Raw genomic sequence first — 20,429 nt, forward strand, 5'->3', positions numbered from 1 at the left:
TCAAGCAAGAGATTGGCCACAGACAGATACACAGACTGACTACCCTATAACTGCCCCTTGTCAAGGGCAGCTATAATAATAAAGTGGGTAATTCAAATTTAAGTCTTTTATATTTTTCTAATCTGTTTTTCAGTTCTTTAAATTTGCTGTTTTTCTTTCTTTTTGTGCTGTACAGACAAACTTACTTTGCCACGGTCTCTGTCTCTGTCAGGTTTCGATCTTTGTGAAGTCGGTCAGGAGGAGGTGGTGCTGAAGACAGGAAAACAGGCCAGCAGACGCACCATGCATTTTGCCCTTCAGTCTCTTCTTGCACTGTTTGGTGAGAATTATTTCTAGCTTTTGACTTTCTTTCAAACTGAATCTTTTTCTACATTCCTCTAATACTCGTCTTTCTTTAGACTCCACAGAGCTTCCCAAGCGTCTGAGCATGGACAGCTCCTCCTCCCTGGAGTCTCTGTCTTCCTCTCAGTCAGCCTCCCAGCCACACTCCTTACCCCTGTCCTTCAGCTGCTATCCCCCTCAGCCCTCCTTCTTACCCCCCGTCTGCCCGGACAACCTCTCCTGCGACGCCATCTCCGTCTACAGCCTCAGCTCCCTTGCCTCGTCTCTCAGCTTTCTGTCTCGACCCGAGCCTGCTGGCAGCGACATCATCAGCCAACGTTCACACCAGCAGGAGCCGGACAGAGCTCGCGGAGGAGCCGGCCTCTACACCTCGCAGCGCCAGTCAGGTGGCTTGTCGAGAGGCCGACTGACTAATCATGGAGGAGGATTGGCAGGAGAGGGAGAGGACGAGGAGTATGAGGGGTACTCCATCATCAGCAGCGAGCCGTTGGGGCGAGGAGGGAGGGAGTGTGACACTCTGCCGCTGCCCGCAGGACACCGACACAGCAGAGGAGCCGCTGGGAGAGGAGCTGCTGGGAGTCACGGATATCCTCTTACTGTTTCTTCCAAGGGAAGCATCAGCACACCTACTTCTCCCATCAAAGCTCCGCCGCTGCCACCATCAGCTCCTACCAGCCCCAAAATGAAGCCAGAAATGTAAGTCAGTCAGGAAAAAAAGGAGTTACAATTAACAAAAATACATGAGTTATGCCTAAACCCTCTGAACCTCAAAATCTGCCAGCACCATTACAAGACATGTTATTATTTAAAAAATGACCAACATTACACCTTTTATCAGAGCCAGGAACTGTCAATACAGAAAAAAACCTTCTGATGTTTAAGTTTCGAACAGTCCTTGAACTAGTCATGTGTGACGTGGGGTTTTGTTAGACATCCATCCATCCATCATCTATACACCGCTTAATCCTCACCAGGGTCATGGGGGGCTGGAGCCTATCCCAGCTGACTTAGGGTGAAGGCAGGGGACACCCTGGACAGGTCACCAGTCTATCACAGGGCTACACCAAGCACACTCACATTCACACCTACGGACAATTTAGAATCACCAATTAACCTCAACATGTTTTTGGACCTTGTGGGAGGAAGCTGGAGAACCCGGAGACAAAACACACTGCACGGGGAGAACATGCAAACTCCACGCAGAAAGATCCTGGGTGTCCTCACCGGGAAGCGAACCGGCAACCTTCTTGCTGTGGGGCAACAGTGCTAACCACTGAGTCACCTTGCAGCCCTTTTGTTATCCCTTTTATCTAACCTTAAAATGTGATATTCCATCAAAAACATTTTAGTAGAGATGACTTAAAAAGTTGCCAAAAATAAACCGATACAACTAAGAAGCCATGACTGACTGAGCTCTGATGAACTGCAGGCAGTGTTTCCACAGAACGGAGAGGAAACAACAAGAGAGAATGAGAGAACAATAAAACATACTGGATCAATAGAAGACAGACAAAATGTTAATAATTAAATATTCATTGTATGTAGAGACACACTTGTGGTTACTTGGAGATATATTCCACATGATTCCAAGTTTTTCAATGTTTATAAAATAGCTAATCAGAGAAATTATTACAAGTAATTTTAACTGTCATACTGTCATACAGAAGACATTTCTGAGTTCTTTCTACTTCTAGCCATGGTTGTGCTTTATATTGCAGTGAAAAATGAACCCACAGTGATTGAAAATATGACAGGAGCAAAGAACACCCAGAAACTGCTTAGAGTTCAAGCATGAATTAGCGAGCCAACCTGACACCTTTCTCACTGTAGTGGTCAGTTTGGATCTTGTTTTTTCAGTCGTGCACTGCTAAAAATCACAGTATCATCAACATAGATTTGAACACACTTGAGGAAGATCTTTCCTCAGCCTGACTGTGTTTACACTAGGCTACATAATCATGCGATGGCAGATGTTGTTGACATGCGTCTGCTTTGATGGAGCGACATTGTGAATATTGCGACCACAAGGAACTGTGGAACACCATTATGTCCTTTCGTTTTGGTAAGGTTGGATGGGTGTATCTTTGCTCAAGAAGATGAGAAGGGTTTTTTCAGCTTTTGTTTTTCCTCATTTATCAAGTGGAAACGTAACAGTGACAGACACGTATTTCCTTGATGTAACTCTTTATGTCTTTTTATTTTCCAGCTCATCTCCTCAGCGGACAGGGAAGGGCAAGGTGAGCAGCTCTGAGTCGGACCAATCGAGCACTGAGACGGACAGCACAGTGAAATCCCAGGAGGAGAGGACGGGACCTGCTGGACAAATGGATCCCCAAGAACTGGCCCAGAAGATCCTGGAGGAGACCCAGAGCCACATGCAAGCTGTGGAGAGCCTGCAGAAAGCAAACATTAGAGGCAAGACTCTGCGGGGAGCTGAGGGAAGAGGAGAGGCCAGACAGCAATCTCTGTCAACCCCCACAACCCCAACTCTGACCCCCACTGGTGGAGCTCGAGGGTTTCAGCCCTCTGAGACCAGCGCATTCAGTCGACCACCCAGCAGGGCCAGTCTGAAGGCATGTTCCTCTCCTCTTTCTAGTCATCCGCCATCCCTCTCCACTTCCATCTCAACACCTCCCCCAACTCGGCCCAAACCTCCATCCCGGTCCTCATCGCTGCAGAAAATCAGCTCAGGCTACAACAGCCCAGCTCATTCCTCTCCTTCTCTGTCGGTGAAGGAGCAGAGTTCACCTCTCTCTGGGGCTTCTCCAGGTGTGCAGCTCAAACTGAAACACCCTAGCTTGCCTTACACCGCCCACATCTCGCCTTCACGTTCTCCTGCTGACAGCGCCCCATCGCCAGCCCTTTCCTATTCCTCCACCGGATCCATCTCAGCCTCCTCTAGTCCTGCAAACACCCCCGAGCTGAATCAGACGAAACAGGAAAACAAAGTCCAGGCAATGCACAGCTTAAAGACATTCTGGGCCAACGCCAGTCAGAAACATGAGGGGCCCTGCCCGGCCAGCTTACTCCGAGGCGGGAATAAAAAAATGAGTACAGTTCAGAAAGATGTTTTGGGTTTGCTGAATCTCTCACCTAGACACGAATCTGTCAGGAAAAACGCAGAGGATCCTGAGAATCACAACACTGTTGACAGACCAAATGGTCACCAAAAACTGGAGGGTAAACCGCCTCCGCCTCCATCTGCTAGTCTTCCCACGAACTCTAAAGGAGGCATCAGACTTCCTTCTGGGAACGGCTACAAGTTTCTCTCACCTGGACACTTTTTCCCATCTTCTAAATGTTGAGAGTTTGGATGTTTGCCCTGCTGACCCAGGAGCCAGTCGACCAATCCTCTGGCTCATTTTCTGTGTGTGTACAATGACTGTCCGTTTTCAGAAAAATACAACTTCAGCAACCTCGGCTGAAGTCAAGAATTAAAAAAGTACCGTTTCATACTGATTTTACACATTTTTGTGAAGGGATGTAAATGCTTTGAATGTGATGACTGTGCCTTCTTCTGGATAGAGCTGGAAGGACAAAATAACTGAGATAAATGTCGAGTCTCTGGCTTTAATTGTGTTTTTATGATCGACTAGAGAGCATGTGTCTCGATGCCTCTGTGTACACTGAAAAGAAATGTTTTGACTTACAGTCAGTTGACTGAATGAACCTTTTATGTCAACCTGAACGCTCGCTATGTTTGTGTAAGCCGACCTGAATTGATTTATTGTGTAATTATTGTTACCAATGGTTATTGTTGTCATTTATTTTGTTAAGTAAACTGTGTTTTCCAGGCATTATTACACATTTTATAAAGACGATTAAAACAAAGGAAAAAGTAAAGAAAACCTTTTGAGATTTTTTATGCAGATTTCAAGTGTGAGTGTCAGCATGGTACTTCTTGCTGTTGAGTGTTTCATTACCTTTATAATGTACAATTTTGCAGTTCTGATAGACTACTATTCGGAAAATTCTCAATTCTCAAGGAGTTGAAAAATAAAAATATTCCTTTTTCCTTGCCTTCCTTTAATGACATAAAAATGCTAAGGATTCTTCAGTCACTGTTTTTATTTCTAATAACCACAAAATAGTACATCTTAAATTAGATATCAGCAGTTATAATGTTTATCTCAGTCCTTCCAAAAACTTAACAAAATGGGTTTCTGCTACCTTATACATGTATTACTCAGTGTTTCAGGGGAAAATATTATACTTTTATTCTGGTACACTTTTATTAACAAGTGTAGTTAGTTTTTAGATTGATCTTTAGTTTGTAGACTTAACTACCTAATAGCACAAACACTTTAAATTAGCTACACCTCAATACAGTCGTGACATTTTGTTGGTAATATATTTACTTGGGCCTTTTTGTAGTAGGACTTTCACTAGTTGAGTATTTTTATAGTGTGGTAATAAATAGTTCCTCTACCATTGCTGTAATTTTAATGCAATGGTAGAGTACAGTACATATTTATAGTGATTTTATGATGACAGCTATTATAGGTAATTGTGCTCTTTTAATCCCCTCTATGCACAATGTTAATATTCTCTTTAGGGACTTGATGTCTCTTGACAGCTTTTATCAAAATTGTGCTTTTATGGGTTCTGTGTAAATATTTTCATTATTTATTTGAACTTCAGGGCACTATTCTGTTGCTCATTAATGTAATTAGCTGTAATTTACTACTTCTAATTTAGTTGTGGTAATTATAGCCACAATCTATATAAGAACATGATTTCCATGGGTTCAGGCACAGTAGTTTAAAAACATAACTCAGAAATATGCTTATTTTACTTTAGAAAATTTGCACTTGTATGTGTAGAATTTGCCAAACTGCAATCAACCATTTCTCTTGAAATGGGAGGATTACAGTCAAAATAAGCGACAGTGTCTTTATATTTAGCTTTACTTTCTAAATCTCATAAACACAGATGTAAATCCCTTAACTATTTCAGTTTACATTCAAAATTCTGCATTGACAATGATTATTTATTGTAACAAATGTACAGCTTGTATTTTATTATCACTAAGACATACTGTAATAGCATACTGCTGCACTGTTGAGGAAGCAGCATACAGTGCTTTTACTTAAGTAAAAGTGACAATACCACAATAAAGAAATACTCTGTTAAAAGTAAAAGTCCACTATTCAGAAACTGTGTTAATTAAAAATATACAAGCATTTGCATCCAAAGGCCACCAAAAGTAACAGTACTCCAAATGCAGTTGACATTGGTAATAATAATGATTTATATATTAATGAATATAACGATTGAAGCAAATGCATATCATGGTGATGTTACCCCAAATAAAGGCATTGTTATTATTACTTATTTTATATACTACTGTGCAGCTTGTAGATCCCTTAAATGAAGCTGTAAACATATACGATTCAAACATGCCCAACCACAAGAAACTATGCAAATTCCACCAGAATAAAAAATTACTAGATACTGGTGCTTTCGTAATAGCCTAATTCGTTTTTAGCAGGACTGCTTTTACTGGTGTGTTCATACATTTTTGTGTCATTTATGTGGTACAATAGAGTCAGTTCTTAAGGTTCTGGAGCAGGAAAAAAGAGTTTTCAAATTTCAGAAAACTAGAAAAAATGACTAAATTAATTTGATCAAGCTCTGGCCAGCTAGCTTTAATTATCCTATAAGTGCCGTTCCTGCAGTTGCTGTTGGGTACCACTTCTGTAGATAAGATGCCAATCAAAGTGCTCAACCCAACAAAATTGAAAGGAAAAAAAACCTATAATCAGTAAAGAAATAACACAATAATAGAAAGCCAAGAAGCCAAGCTAAAATATAGAAACAAGGAGACAAGTTTGAATGGAGATAAATGAAGTGAACTCAGTTAAACCCAGACCAAAAAGATAAGTCCTTAGTTTGCTGTTTAAAATACACGGTTCCTTTTCACCAATGTCAATATCGGTAGATCTGCTTTTCATTCTAGTCTTGGTTATGAAACAAACTCTAAACATGCAGTGAATATAGTACATGGTTGATACAATGAACATGCTGTTATAGTGAGTATAGTACATGGTTACTATAGGCAGCATACTGTTTTATTGAATACAGCAAATGAATAATACAGTACACCTACTGTTCAAGTGAACACAATGCATGTTTCTCACAGTAAATATACTGTTATGGTGAATATAATACATGGCTAATTCAGTAAACATACTGCTACAGTGAATACAGTACATGGATAATTCAGTAAACCTACTGTTGCTGGGAATACAATACGTAATTGATACACTAAGCATCCTGTTATGGGGATTTTAGTACACGTTTAATACAGTAAATGACACTTGAATGGTGTGGATGTTTCAGCCAATCAGATTTAACCTCGAGGGCGGAACCAACTTGTTGATAATTCTCTCTGGTGTCGACTCCCAGTGCGCAGCCGCAACCCGGGTGACGAAGATGGTGCTCATCAAGGAATAGTGAGTCTGAAGTGTTTTTAAAAAATGTCTTTTGGCGCATTTACTGGGGAATTTCCATCTGTCCCGGGGCGTATTAGCGAGGAGTAAACGTATATGTGTCGTTTCTTGCTGTCGTTCGCTAAATTTCACGACACCGCAGCCGGCAAAAAGGCAGCTTTAAGCGGGGTGGATCAGGACGTGGATAACGGGACGCACCGGTCTTTTTTAGGCGTTGCTAGTGGGAGCTAACGTTAGCTTCTGAGTTGTAGCAGCGAAGGGGATAATTAGCTTCTTAATGAAAACGAGTTACATAAAAATACTGCGCTGGTTACACACAACCACGTTCAGTTACTTAACATGACTTTAGTGGTTGCATATATCGCCAGTTAACCAGTGAGCAGGGTGTTATATCTGTTAAGTGCCGTAATGTTAAGCTTTAGTCCCGTGAGTGACAGATTAAGGTTCCCTCTCCGTCGGATTTACCATTAATGCTAGCTGGCTAAGTTAGCCGGCTAGCTGCTAGCATGACAATTCCCTGACAACCGAGTTCATCTGTAAAGCGCACATCTAACAGCTAAGCTATTGCTTATAGTCAAAGCAGACGTAGCGATGACACATAGTTCGGCAGGATTTAACACATATAATGTCGCGGTTTAGCTTGGGGGACATAACTACCTCACTGGTACTTTGTTGGCGCTAGCTTTACAGAGTTAGCTCTTTAACTGGGCGGCTAATACCAACATAACAGTAATATTGCTTAGTTAATGTAATTTATCATTAGGCTGCACAAAGATCGCTTTTCTTGGGACCGTGCAGTGGTCATTTTATTGATTGTATTCTTAGTAAAATTAGCGTTGCTGTGTGGCTAGCCTGTATGAGCTACATATAACGGTACCTGTTGTTAGGAGTGGGCGATAACACAGAATTTAATACTAGGTAATACAAGATCAAGGATCATCAACACCAATATCTATACTATTGTGAAAATCAAGCAATGTACTATCTTAGAAGGGAGAGAAAAACATATCACAGTTGCTAAAATAAACCCATTATAAACGTGGTACTTCTCGATATATTTCAATTGCAACCAAACATGAGGCATTTTTCCTTTTACTAATTTTAATCACGTGTTGATAATACAGCTGCAGGACTAATCAAGTGAGTGAGGGCTGGCACTAATGGCTGTTTTTTGTTGATTAATTACACTGCAATCAAATAGCAAAACAACTATTTAATTCAAGTTATTTTTTGTAATAAACTTTATGTCATTGTATAATACAGCACAATATGAAATGTAAACAAATGCTTACATGTACAGTGTCAAACTGGAAACAGCAACACGAGAAATAATAAATTGAAAAGAGGGCTTGCTATTTAAGTCAATAGGCGTGCTTGTGTATTGTACCATGCTGCTGTGGTATGCCATTGAAACTCTGCACAGTGTAGAAACCACCTTTTTGTTCTTTGGTAATTTGAAGTACTGTCATACTTTCAAAGCTTTGGGTCTTTGGAAACTTTTACACTGACCAGAGTCAGACTCTGCTGCAGCCGCTATTGTCTAAAACTGTAGACTGCAGCTGAATGATGGCTGGAGCCTGAAAGGTCATGACATAGTAATTATGCAGTGATACTCAAGAAAAACATTTGCTATAATGAAATGAAATCATTTTAAAACGACAACAAAACAATCAAACAAAAAAAACCTGTCAGTTAAAAATGGCACTGACTTTTCATTGACAACATCAGTGATTATGACAGCTAATCATGACAGTTGTAGACTTGATTAGCTGTCAACTATGTAATTATTTATTATTAACTGATTGCTACTTCTTATGCACTCCTCTACACTGAATGTCTTTTCATTATTGACTAAGAAGACATTTGACAATATCATCTTGGGCACTGGGACACACTGACATTTTTCATAAAGTTCTGACATTTTATAGACCAAACATCTAATTGATTTATCAAGAACAAATTAATCATCAGCGAAAATAATCATTAGTTGTAGACCTAGTTTGAACTAAAGAAGCGATCACATCAGACGTGCACACAACAGCAGCAGAGATGTAGATATTAATTAGTGTACTAAGAAGAGAGCACCTTATTTGATCTAAATAGAGCTGAACCCATTTGTCACTAGACTGACAAAAAATAATCAGCAGTAAAATAGTGATACTGAAAAAACGCATTAGTTACAGTCTTGGATCTGAGATGATCAAAGCATTTTTTGGTATTGATTGCATTGACAATATACTCAGAACAACTTCGTATCAGTAATATTAATACTTTTAGAATCGATCCACCAACCTCTATCTGTTAAAGCTGTAGGATGTTAAACTATCCTGGTTTAACCTACTGCTTGGTTTTTCGATTGTGTAAATTAGTCACTGGCGCTTACCTCAGTCACAGCAGACAGAGTCTCCTGAATACTACATGATTGATTTTTATCTAAGGTGTACTTATTTTCACACGAGGGCTGCAGCTAATTTAATGAATACCTATTTTTAGTGTTGATTAATTGTTTTGATTATGAAATTAAAAAAATTTGCAGAACTTGGAGCACCTAAAGCCAAAAAAAAATGTTGATTCAAGATATTTAATTTACTATCACATATGACAGAGACCAACAGAAAATCATTACATTTAATGAGCTTTGACGAATAAATTTTGGCATCTTTTCTGTTTTTCCCTCACCTTTGTAATATTAATAACAACAGCAATAATAATAAACTTATTTGAATAATGCGTTACAACACAGTTACTTAGTGTGTACTCAGTGTTTCAATGAATGACATGAGAGACAGTTGTAAAATGAATGTAGAAAAACCAGACATAAAATATAAGATAAATCATTGTCCAGGAAATATAAAATCATGCATGCTAATTTTAGTTTTTGGCTGCAGTGGTCTATAGCTTGCTCTTGTACTGCTCTCAAACCAACAAAGAACTAAATATTTGCTGTCTTGCTAAAAAATACAGTCAGTTAGCAAACTGACATGTCTATCAAATCTGGTCCACACATGTTCCAGCAAAGTAAATTAATCACCAACTATTTTTAAAATTGAATAACTAGGCTGAGTAACTTTTTTTTTTTCTTTTTTAAAGGTAAATTCTCTGATTCTAGCTTGTTAAATTAGTATATTTTCTGGTTTCTTTCCTCCACTGTGTCAGTAAACTGAATACCTGTGGGTTGTGGACAGAAAACAGCACATTTTTAAACAAAGGTCAATGAACTTTAGAACAAACTCGTACCCAAAATAGAGACAAATTGTCCAAGTGTCTTCGCTCGGTCAAATGTCGATGGTGATGGTTGTGGTTCTGTTATCAGTGATGCCTCAGTATCATTTTGTCTGTTATGTGCACAAATGATGTTCACACTGTCTCATCCTCTACACAAGAGAACTCTATAAAGAGCTGTGGAGTACTGTGGCATGTTTTTGTTTACTGCCAGATTAAACTTTGTCGTAATTTCTAGCCTGTTCAGTGCATTTTATACAGTGTTTATAAGTAGTAGACATGTGCCACCCATTCAACACCAAATCAAATTCACTAAAGCACAATTTGACCAGGAACCCATCCGAACTGACCTGTACTGTAAAATTGACAGCTTACATAATAATGTTGAGGAGAGCTGTTATCACTCTTGTGAAATACAGTTTTGTTCATGATTGACAGAGAAATGCTGTGCAAAATGTTACAGATGTTCCATGACTTGTTGACCTAATGGACCTTAATGTATGCATTTAGGTCCATTGGGTCAACAAATAATGGAACATTTGTAATCACGTGGTGACTCTGCTAGTTTTTGATGCAATTTAGAGCTGTAGCTGTGGATTATTTTATCAGTTAATCTATGAATTACTTTACTGAATAGTTGTTTGGTCTATGAATTGTAACAGAATTGTGAATACTTGTTTCCTATAGCCTTAAATGACTTCTTGTACTTTTTTTATTGTTTTAACTTCCTATCATCGCATTTAGGAAGCTGGAATAAGTGTATGTTTATATTTTGATTTTAATTACAATATATTAAATATAATATTAGTTCTTTATTCTGTTTGTTGTACATTTAAAACATGTGGTGGAGCGTTGCCACATTAGATGCCATCAAAAGCTTGACTCACACAAGAAGGATGGCATGAATTTGTAAGGGTCAGACACGCTGCACAATTTCCATGTTGCAGCCTTTGCTGATTGCACTGATTAATTGATTTGTGGAATCTCCTAATCTTTCAGCCCTTGTTAAGACTACTACTAATTGGTTAATTGAATAATTATTGCAGCTATAGCTGGTTTTGTAATGTCTGATCAAAGAGAAGGTAATTAAACTACTTATAATTAGGATTTTTCTGAAAGCTGCCAGCTCTTTGTGTGTTTTATAGCATTATAGTAGTACATGTGCTGTGTGGACTGGAGGTTACATACCTGCAGGTTACCTGAACTACACTTGAACTGTGACTGCTAAAAGATTAAAATTGCCAGAGTTTGGCCCATTTTAATCCCAGCAAGTGTTTTCCAATGCAGACCTTCTCTCTGCTGTTATTAGTATTCAGAATGAGTGTTAGTAAGTGTAAACACAGTTTGAATATATGATGCAAATTAGAAGTTGACCTATATACATTTAGCAAGACCAATCCATTCACCAAAAATGTATAATAACAAAACCTCCAACTCACAATGTCATTAAATGCCTTCATTTATGTATGTCTCATTAAAAGAGAAGCTTTCAACATTTATCTTTCAGTGTTGATTGGCTTTTACTCGTGATGTGTAACCAGTCAGTTCATCAGCTGTGAGCAGGACATTGTTTGAGATCACATCAGGGCAACAACCTCCAAAGCAAATCGCAGCCACTGTGATCTGGCCAGTGACAAGCTATGCATGTCTTCTCTGAAGGAATGATTAAACAATTGACTTTGGCCATTTTCCCAGCACAACAAGAGTGATTTCTTAATTGTAAATAATCAATCAATTGTCACCTGAAGACAGCACAACAGTTTTTTATGTAATCTCATTAGTTGTGGGTTTGAGGCATATCGCAGACCTTTTGTATTTTAGATTCAAATTTGTGTTTATTATATAGATGCAAAACACAAATAGTTTGATTAATTATCCTTCCCTTTTTACACAGTACAGTGAAATTGATGCTACAATTTATTTGAGATATCAGGGTTTTGCCTGCGTAAAGAAATATTTGATGCCTACGACTAAGATAGAATTGGGTTTTCATTTGAATAAAATAATGAACATTCTTGTCTGTAGGACAAGAATAATATAAAGTCCATTGATTTGTTGAATAAGAGTCTTTCTTTAAGCAGACAATCAGAGTCACCCCCGAAAGGCTGAGCCAGGAAAAACCCTGAATATACTTACACAGAAAACAATATTGATTGTCACAGGAAAAAAATAGAAACTAGTGTATTACTGGTGGTTTTACTGATTACGTTCTCATGTTGTGCCAACATATGCTGTTCAGGGAAATTAAGAGATGTACAAACTTGACTCAAAAGTGAAAGCTCTCAGCTCTTCCCAGCACCAGATTAAAATCATGCTGGTGTAACATAGTTCCTGTGCTTGCCTGCTCTGCTTCAAAATCTCTGTTGTGGATGCTTTTGTGCATTTAGTCAGACCTGCAATGTTGATTTCTCTCTGTTACAAAAGCTGCAGTGCACACTAGTGTGAGCCAAAGCCGCACACAACACACTCTGCCTTTGTGTTTACAGTTGTTCAACATTGTTCCTGTGGTTACACGATTGTCAAAATTGGGTTGAAAATTGTGTATATTTTGGCATGTTATGTAGATGTTGTGATTTTACGTGGCATGCAGGTTATGTCTGTATGATTGTTAAAGTCTATTCCTGACTATAAAATTGGTGCGTGTGAACTGTGAGGTGTAGATGTTCAGGACTTTTTGTCGCTGCATCTATTTTCAGCATTGATTATGTGCCAATTATTTTCTTTCAACTCTTGCTTTCGCTCAACTAAAATGCTTTTTTGATTAGCTGCATTTGTTAGAAATTCTTACACAACCATCCTTAAAAGTAGATGTCATTGTCAAATTTGACATATTCTCTGTTACAATCTTTATTCTCTTGGCTAAATACATGTCACATAATAGCTTTAAGTTGTTTGGGTAGATGCTTAAGGACTTTCTGCCCTTAACTGACTGCATATTGTCAGCCTGTGTACCGTCTCCAGCAGTCAGTCAGTCAGTGTGTTTTTAGGTTCAGGGTGGGGTGTAGTATCTGCCAGTCTTAGTGGAGGGTTGGTATGAATTTGGAGAGGAGGAAGAGGTGCTGCCTGAGACGACAGGAAACCCCAGGACAAGAAACTCCCTTTTTACTTGTGTGTCTGTTCAGGCAGTCCTGTCATTCCATAGTCAAGCTGTACATAATGGAGTCCTGGTTATACTGCTGATCTCGCTGACTCTGTGACTCTATTTTCATTGCATTAATTGGAATTATGTAATAGTATACAAGCATATTGGTGGCCTGAAAACCTGCATACCTACCATACTTTCAACCAATTGACTGGCTGCAGGGAGGGGGAAAAAAACAACATCTTGTGTGTAAAAAAAAAAAAAACAACTAAATCAGCCACAGTATGCTGCAGACATGTCAACTGTCAGCAGTTTCATTTTTTTATTATTTTTTTTTAAGTCAAAATTCTTCTATACTAGCTTTTTCAATTTCCTGATATCTTTACTCTTCTGTGACAGCCAGCTAAATACCTTTTGGTTGTAAATAAAACAAGACATTTGTCATCTTGGGTTTTGGGAAACACTGATTGACACTGAGTGTACTTTAGCAGCTACCCTTATTAGCCCACATGAATTCCAAATCTACACTGAAGGCTGGTATTTACAGCATATTTAATCATTTGAGCCCAGTTATTTTAGATTTAAACGATAACAACAGTTTGATAGCTGGCCAGTGTGCACCTGTCCTTATTCATATGATTTCTGAAAATAGAACTATATCAACTGGTGATCCCAGGCCATGAACTATTAAGGACTATAACACAGACAAGCTAACCTGCTGTTTATAGATGATCTACTGTGTTGGTTGTTGAGCTGTGATATACAAACTGCTGTTTGCAAAGTTTACACTCAACTTGTCGTCCATCAGTTTGAACGAAGGGCAGCCATGTCACTGACTGCTTTGGCATGGTGGCTGTTAGTTTGGAGCTGACTCTTGGTAGACGTTCAGTAAACGTTAAATAAGCTAGACCTAGCAGCTTCCATCAGGTTGGGCCCTTTAAAATTATGATAATGTGGGGGTGTTCACAGGTAGTCTCTTCCTACTGCCACCAAAAATTATGGATTCATCTTTGAAGGCTGTTGATGTAGCACTTCTGTCTTTAGAAAACATACACAAAGGATTGTCTAAGCATTGAGAATTTCATTGAATGAGAGCATATTAACCAATCAATTGACCATGTGTAATCAGCGGGGTATTTAGGCTTCTGACCAGCTTCCTTGTGTGAAACATTTAAACATGTATAGTCTGTTTTTCTGACAGTGTTCAACTTATTTGTTTCTCTCTCCATCCCCTGCCCCACCTCTCCCTTGTTTGCCCCCTCAGCCGTGTAGTGTTGCCAGTCTCTGTGGAAGAGGTGAGTATTGTTACCTCCATATCCTCTTTAATATTACATGAGCAACTATTTCAATTCACACAAAACGCTCATCTACTCAGGTTTTAATCTGGAGATGTAAGATGTAACAGCCTTTGTTACAGTTCACTGGTGTTACTGTGACAGACTGGTGTTGGTGGTCCCAGGGAAAAGGACTAGGCTGGGCTGTGGGCTTGTTTTTAAACTGAAAACTGCTTGTCGTAATAACAGCAATCACATTTTTCTTTGCACAAGTGTCTATTTAGTCTTAAAAATAAAGTACTGTTTGTTTCGGTTTTATTTGAGCCCAGGCCCTTTGTGATGTCCAGTAACACGGTACATTGGTCCAAGTTCACAGCCTTCTCTGCTCGTGGAAAAACACAATGGAATGCAGTTAGCAGAGTCAGTTTTAACAAGAATACACACAACCAGAGGTGTTCCTACTTTTTGTATCTCTTCACAATAGTGTTATAAGGAGCAACATCATTTAAATATATCAAATGTCATTTCTATAGACCAACACGTCCCAACAAAAGGAATAGGTTTATTTTACCAATTAGCTACAATTCTTCTTCCTCATTCAATAATTTTGTGAGGTTATCCACAGGTTGAGAAAAGGATATTTTGAAGCCTTTTAGTTCAAAAGTACATCTCAATGCAAGCTTGGCTGTGAATGTATAATCTTCAACTTAAATATACCTTCATTTATACTCAAAACGCTTTTTTATAGGGAAGCCTCATTTACAATATAACAGAGTAAGAAAAAAATCAAAAATGTGCACACAAATAAGGGGTAAGAATGACGACAAACAACAATTTTTAAGTTAAAGCAATGCATCAAACAAGGAGAACTGGAGGTAAAATAAGACAACATTAAAGAATTAAATGGCCCTGAGGATAATAATGCATTCAGAAATATTCAGCTAAATACTAGGACAAATAAGCAAAAAAATCACCATAGTTGAGAGGCTGAGGCTCCTACCTCCTACCTCTTTCAGATCATTAGGTGTGTACCTGTCTGTGTGTGCGTGTGTGTGTGTGTCAAAGTTTTTTTTGTTAAATTTCTGTGTTGCATCTAGTGGCTGTTAGTGGCACTGCATCCTTGAGGCACCTGCACATCCTTCAGGGACTTGCTTGGCCTTTGCCTTTTCTTGCAATTAATCTGAGAATGTGTCAGTGTAGTTAAGGCTGCCTATTCACTCTGTGTCTTCTGTTTCTGTTCCATTTTTTTACAGTATCAAGTAGGGCAGCTGTACTCTGTGGCTGAGGCCAGCAAGAATGAGACAGGAGGAGGAGAAGGCATTGAGGTGCTGAAGAACGAGCCCTATGAGAAGGATGGGGAGAAGGGACAATACACACATAAAATATACCATCTAAAGAGGCAAGTCTGTGCAATAAATTTGCTTCAAAAAGTGAAGACAGATTCAGCAGCTGCATGGCTTATTTCTTACCTTAAAAGTTTTCAGAAACACCTTTTTTTTTTGTGAACTGATTTTGTAATTTAAGCAAAAGCTTCCAAATGAACCAGTGCATTGGTCAAGTTTGGAATCGAGGAGCAGACAGGCTATGAGTGAAGCGTTTGTCCAGGCAGATGCAGTCAGTGTTCGTTGTAGGGGGGTGTTTTCTGTATTAGTCTCATATTAAAGAGAACCTACCTGTCAATCATCTATTGTAACTAGTGTGACTAGTTGCCTCGTCTCATGCCATTCAAGCATCCAGAGTTAGAAAGTGATGCAACCCCTTATGTCCAAACACATCGTTATGAATGAGTACAGTGAACGTTACTCCATTTGCTGATATTGCTGTTTTTATCAATGGACATGCAGCCATGAAAGCATCTTAGTCACACGTGTTACAGGGTTAAAGGGTTGCTGTTCAAGTAGATCCCAAGTCCTCTTCTCCTTGTCTGGCCAAAAGGTCATTAAGCATCATGGAAGTCTTTGTCATGGTGGCCCTTTGTTAGCTGAACCCCCACAATGTGCTCTGCTTGCTGACATGTGACTGTCTGTAGTCTGTGTGAGCGTGCCAGTATTAAACATGAAGAGACTTCATCTGGTGACACAAGCAGGTACTACAACTAATCTACAATATATTTTTATCCGGTCATATATTTAAAGATGATGAAGTTATTATCGGCAATTAATTGATTAATCATTAATTATTAACATCTCTAGTTCACCCATGTAGAGCCACTTTCACAGCTGCCATGTGAGTCTCAATACTGATTGGTTAAATAAAAACAAGTGCCATTTTTTTTGCCCTGTCAATGTCCTCGTCAAGTAGCAATCTTCTTTTCTCTTACATAGAAGTAAAATTCACCACATGGGCAAACGGGCTTCCCAGTGCTCTATTTCCTATGTGCCCATAGAACTTGAGTCACATCCATTCATTTGTTATCTTGATGCAGTCTGAGTTAATACTGTGGTCTAAACGTTACACCACAATGAAAACAGAAAGGCTGAATTGTCCAATTGTAGAGCTGTTTCTGTAAACAATCAAACCACCTCATGCATGCCCAAGTTCCTGCTGTGAAAAGCCACCTATTCTCTTTATCCCACACTCCCAAACCTAAGTAGGTAAGGCACTCTTAAATCTGATGGTGCACCGTGTTTGGCAGCAACCTCATAAGAATCTCTGCTTAATCTGGCTGTTTCACAACAATTCAAACATTTTTTTTAACCTCACAGCACAAACACCACTTCCTCATGGTGTCGTCCATATTTAAAGATCATGTCTCCATGCACACTGCCGAATACATCAGTCACCAGTCACTGGATCTTAAACGTCATCATAGGAACAAACTGTCTGTTGAACACAGTCCTCCATCTTCATCTCTTAAACACTTTCATCGTAGTCAAAGGTTAAATTTCTCTGGCGCATATGGATATAAAATGTAGTGGTGCAACTGAACTCAAGCTTTTCTAAAGACAAACCCTCATCCTTTTTCATGTCAGGCGTTTCCACTTATTTTGTCCCCCTTTTGTATATTGTATTGCTGATCCTTTGATGTTGCAGGATATACACACGTGGACAAAATTGTTGGTACTCCTCGGTTAATGAAAGAAAAACCCACAACGGTCACCAAAATAACTTGAATCTGACAAAAGTAATAATAAATAAAAATTCAATGAAAATTTAGCAATGGAAATCAGACTTTGCTTTTGAACCGTGGTTTAACAGAATTTAAAAAATAAAAATAAAAATCATGAAACAGGCCTGGACAAAAATGATGGTACCCCTAGAAAAGACTGAAAATAATGTGACCATAGGGACATGTTCAATCAAGGTGTGTCCTCTAATGAGCATCACAGGTGTCTACAAACTTGTAATCAATCAGTCAGCATATTTATAGGGTTACAAGTAGTCACTGTGCTGTTTGGTGACATGGTGTGTACCACACTAGACATGGACCAGAGGAAGCGAAGGACAGAGTTGTCTCCGGAGATTAGAAAGAAAATTATAGACAAGCATGTTAAAGGTAAAGGCTATAAGACCATCTCCAAGCAGCTTGATGTTCCGGTGACCAGTTGCACATATTATTCAGAAATGTAAGATCCATGGGACTGTAGCCAACCTCCCTGGACGTGGCCGCAGGAGGAAAATTGATGACAAAACGAAGAGACGGATAATACGAATGGTATCAAAAGAGCCCAGAACAACCTCTAAAGACATTAAAGGTGAACTCCAAGGTCAAGGTACATCAGTGTCAGATCACACAATCAGTCGGTGTTTGAGCCAAAGTGGACTTCATGGGAGACGACCAAGGAGGACACCATTGTTGAAAACAAATCATAAAAAGCCAGACTGGAATTTGCCAAAGTGCATGTTGACAAGCCACAAAGCTTCTGGGAGAATGTCCTCTGGACAGACGAGACAAAACTGGAACTTTTTGGCAAGGCACATCAGCTCTATGTTCACAGAAGCAAAAATGAAGCATATCAAGAAAAGAACACTGTCCCTACTGTGAAACATGGAAGAGGCTCTGTTATGTTCTGGGGCTGCTTTGCTGCATCTGGCACAGGGTGTCTTCAGTCTGTGCAGGGTGCAATGAAATCTCAAAGACTATCAAGGTATTCTAGAGAGAAATGTGCTGCCCAGTGTCAGAAAGCTTGGTCTCAGTCACAGGTCATGGGTCTTGCAACAGGATAATGACCCAAAACACACAGTTAAAAATACCCAAGAATGGCTCAGAGGAAAACACTGGACTATTCTGAAGTGGCCTTCTATGAGCCCTGATCTAAATCCTATTGAACATCTGTAGAAGGAGCTGAAACATGCCGTCTGGAGAAGGCACTCTTCAAACCTGAGACAACTGGAGCAGTCTGCTCATGAGGAGTGGGCCAAAACACCTGCTGAGAGGTGCACAAGTCTCATTGACAGTTACAGAAATCGTTTGATTGCAGTGATTGCCTCAAAAGGTTGCGCAACAAAATATAAAGTTGAGGGTACCATTATTTGTGTCAAAGCCTGTTTCATGAGTTTATTTTTTAAAATAATTCTGTTGAACCACGGTTCAAAAGCAATGTCTGATTTTCATTGGTTAAATTTCATAGAATTTTTATTTATTATTACTTTGGTCAGATTCAAGTTATTTCTGTGACCATTGTGGGTTTTTCTTTCATTAACCAAGGGGTGCCAACAATCTTGTCCACGTCTGTAGGTGTAAGAGTTTAAGCCAGTATATGTGGCACCAACAACAGAATCCATTGCAAGTAGAATCATAGAATTGATAAGATATTTAAATGTTAAGCTTTAGTCTTTTTCCAGACGAGACAAAGTGGCTTATCTTAGATTTTAAAGATATCCTCTGCTTCAGATGTTGATGTTTTTTTTTTCTTTTTTTCTTTTCTTTTTTTTTTTTTTTTTTAAATTCTCATTGCAGTAAAGTCCCGGGATATGTGAAGATGATTGCACCAGAGGGAGCGTTAGTTTTTCACGAAAAGGCTTGGAACGCCTACCCGTACTGTCGCACCAGTAAGTTCATGCTTCATGTCCATTTATTACATCGAGCTGTTGTGATTTGATAAATGTGAATGATTTAATTACATGCAGTCCTGGAATCACTTAAATTAGCATTTTATGGATGCAGTGACATCAAATTTTATATGTACTTTGATCGTTTTCAGTGATTGATGTTTGATACTGATTTTGTCTTTTTCTTTCTCCTTGTTCTTCTCCTCCCTCTCTTTTACCTTCATTCTCTACAGTTGTGACGGTGAGTTGTTTTTTTGTTTTTTTGTTTGTTTTAAGACCACATTACACCAAATGGTTCATTCATTCATTAGCTATACCTGCTTGTGCTTGATGATTGTGCAGTCTGAAGTCTATCACAGCTGACATCGGTTGCCAGTCAATCACAGGGCTAACACACAGTATATAGAGAATGACTATCACACCTGGATTAATCATTGATGTGTTTGTGATGTCTGTTAAATTAATCGACAACTATTTTCATACCATTGAGTGATTTGATGGGGGTTTTAATAGAGAATATATATATTTATTTCAGCTTCTTAAATGTAAATATATTTTTTGATTTCTTTTCTTCTCTGTGATGGTAAACTGAATATCTGCAAGTTGTGGAAAAAAATAAGACATTGTGAGGCTTTGAAGACACTGATTGAAACAAACAACTAATTGATCAATCCAGAAAAAAACTGACATTGAAAAAGAATCATTAATTGCTGTTAATGTGCTTCCATGTGGATGGTGATTTGTTTCAGTACAAATATGCAGGTTTAGGTTCCATAAAGTTAAATTTGATGCAAAAAGTTTAAATTCCATCAAAACTATTTAGTCTTACCTTGAAAATTGTTTTAAAAAATATAAATAGTTTAAAGTGCTGGTTGGCCAGGCCTTTAGGTTCAGTGTATAACTGTTTAACACAGAGATATTTGATGCAACTGTCTGTCCTTTGATGAGTGTCTTCACAGCCCAGTATTGGTGTATATCACCTGTAAGCTAACTACTGTTGCTAGGGATAAAAATAGACAGGAACTGAGCACTGCAGCATCTCCAGTGTTGTTTCAGCCCTAACGT

General features: G+C 38.8%; 2 protein-coding genes across 2 annotated transcripts in view; both read left to right on the forward strand.

The window, feature by feature from the left end:
- Window positions 1–4,357, forward strand: part of LOC103370349 (tetratricopeptide repeat protein 28-like) — an 86,479-nt gene extending 82,122 nt beyond the window's left edge. Inside the window, exons 31-33 of the mRNA XM_008299376.1 lie at window positions 212–319; window positions 399–1,038; window positions 2,549–4,357. Of these exons, the coding sequence (XP_008297598.1) occupies window positions 212–319; window positions 399–1,038; window positions 2,549–3,647 (1,847 nt within the window). The 3' untranslated portion in view covers window positions 3,648–4,357. The remainder of the gene's footprint in view (window positions 1–211; window positions 320–398; window positions 1,039–2,548) is intronic.
- A 2,399-nt stretch (window positions 4,358–6,756) lies between these two features.
- Window positions 6,757–20,429, forward strand: part of LOC103370350 (phosphatidylinositol transfer protein beta isoform-like) — a 28,488-nt gene continuing 14,815 nt past the window's right edge. Inside the window, exons 1-5 of the mRNA XM_008299377.1 lie at window positions 6,757–6,797; window positions 14,363–14,393; window positions 15,626–15,771; window positions 19,273–19,364; window positions 19,598–19,605. Of these exons, the coding sequence (XP_008297599.1) occupies window positions 6,778–6,797; window positions 14,363–14,393; window positions 15,626–15,771; window positions 19,273–19,364; window positions 19,598–19,605 (297 nt within the window). The 5' untranslated portion in view covers window positions 6,757–6,777. The remainder of the gene's footprint in view (window positions 6,798–14,362; window positions 14,394–15,625; window positions 15,772–19,272; window positions 19,365–19,597; window positions 19,606–20,429) is intronic.

The sequence above is a fragment of the Stegastes partitus genome, unplaced genomic scaffold (genome assembly GCF_000690725.1).
Source record: "Stegastes partitus isolate 25-593 unplaced genomic scaffold, Stegastes_partitus-1.0.2 Scaffold1410, whole genome shotgun sequence".
In the NCBI taxonomy this organism is placed as follows: domain Eukaryota; kingdom Metazoa; phylum Chordata; class Actinopteri; family Pomacentridae; genus Stegastes; species Stegastes partitus.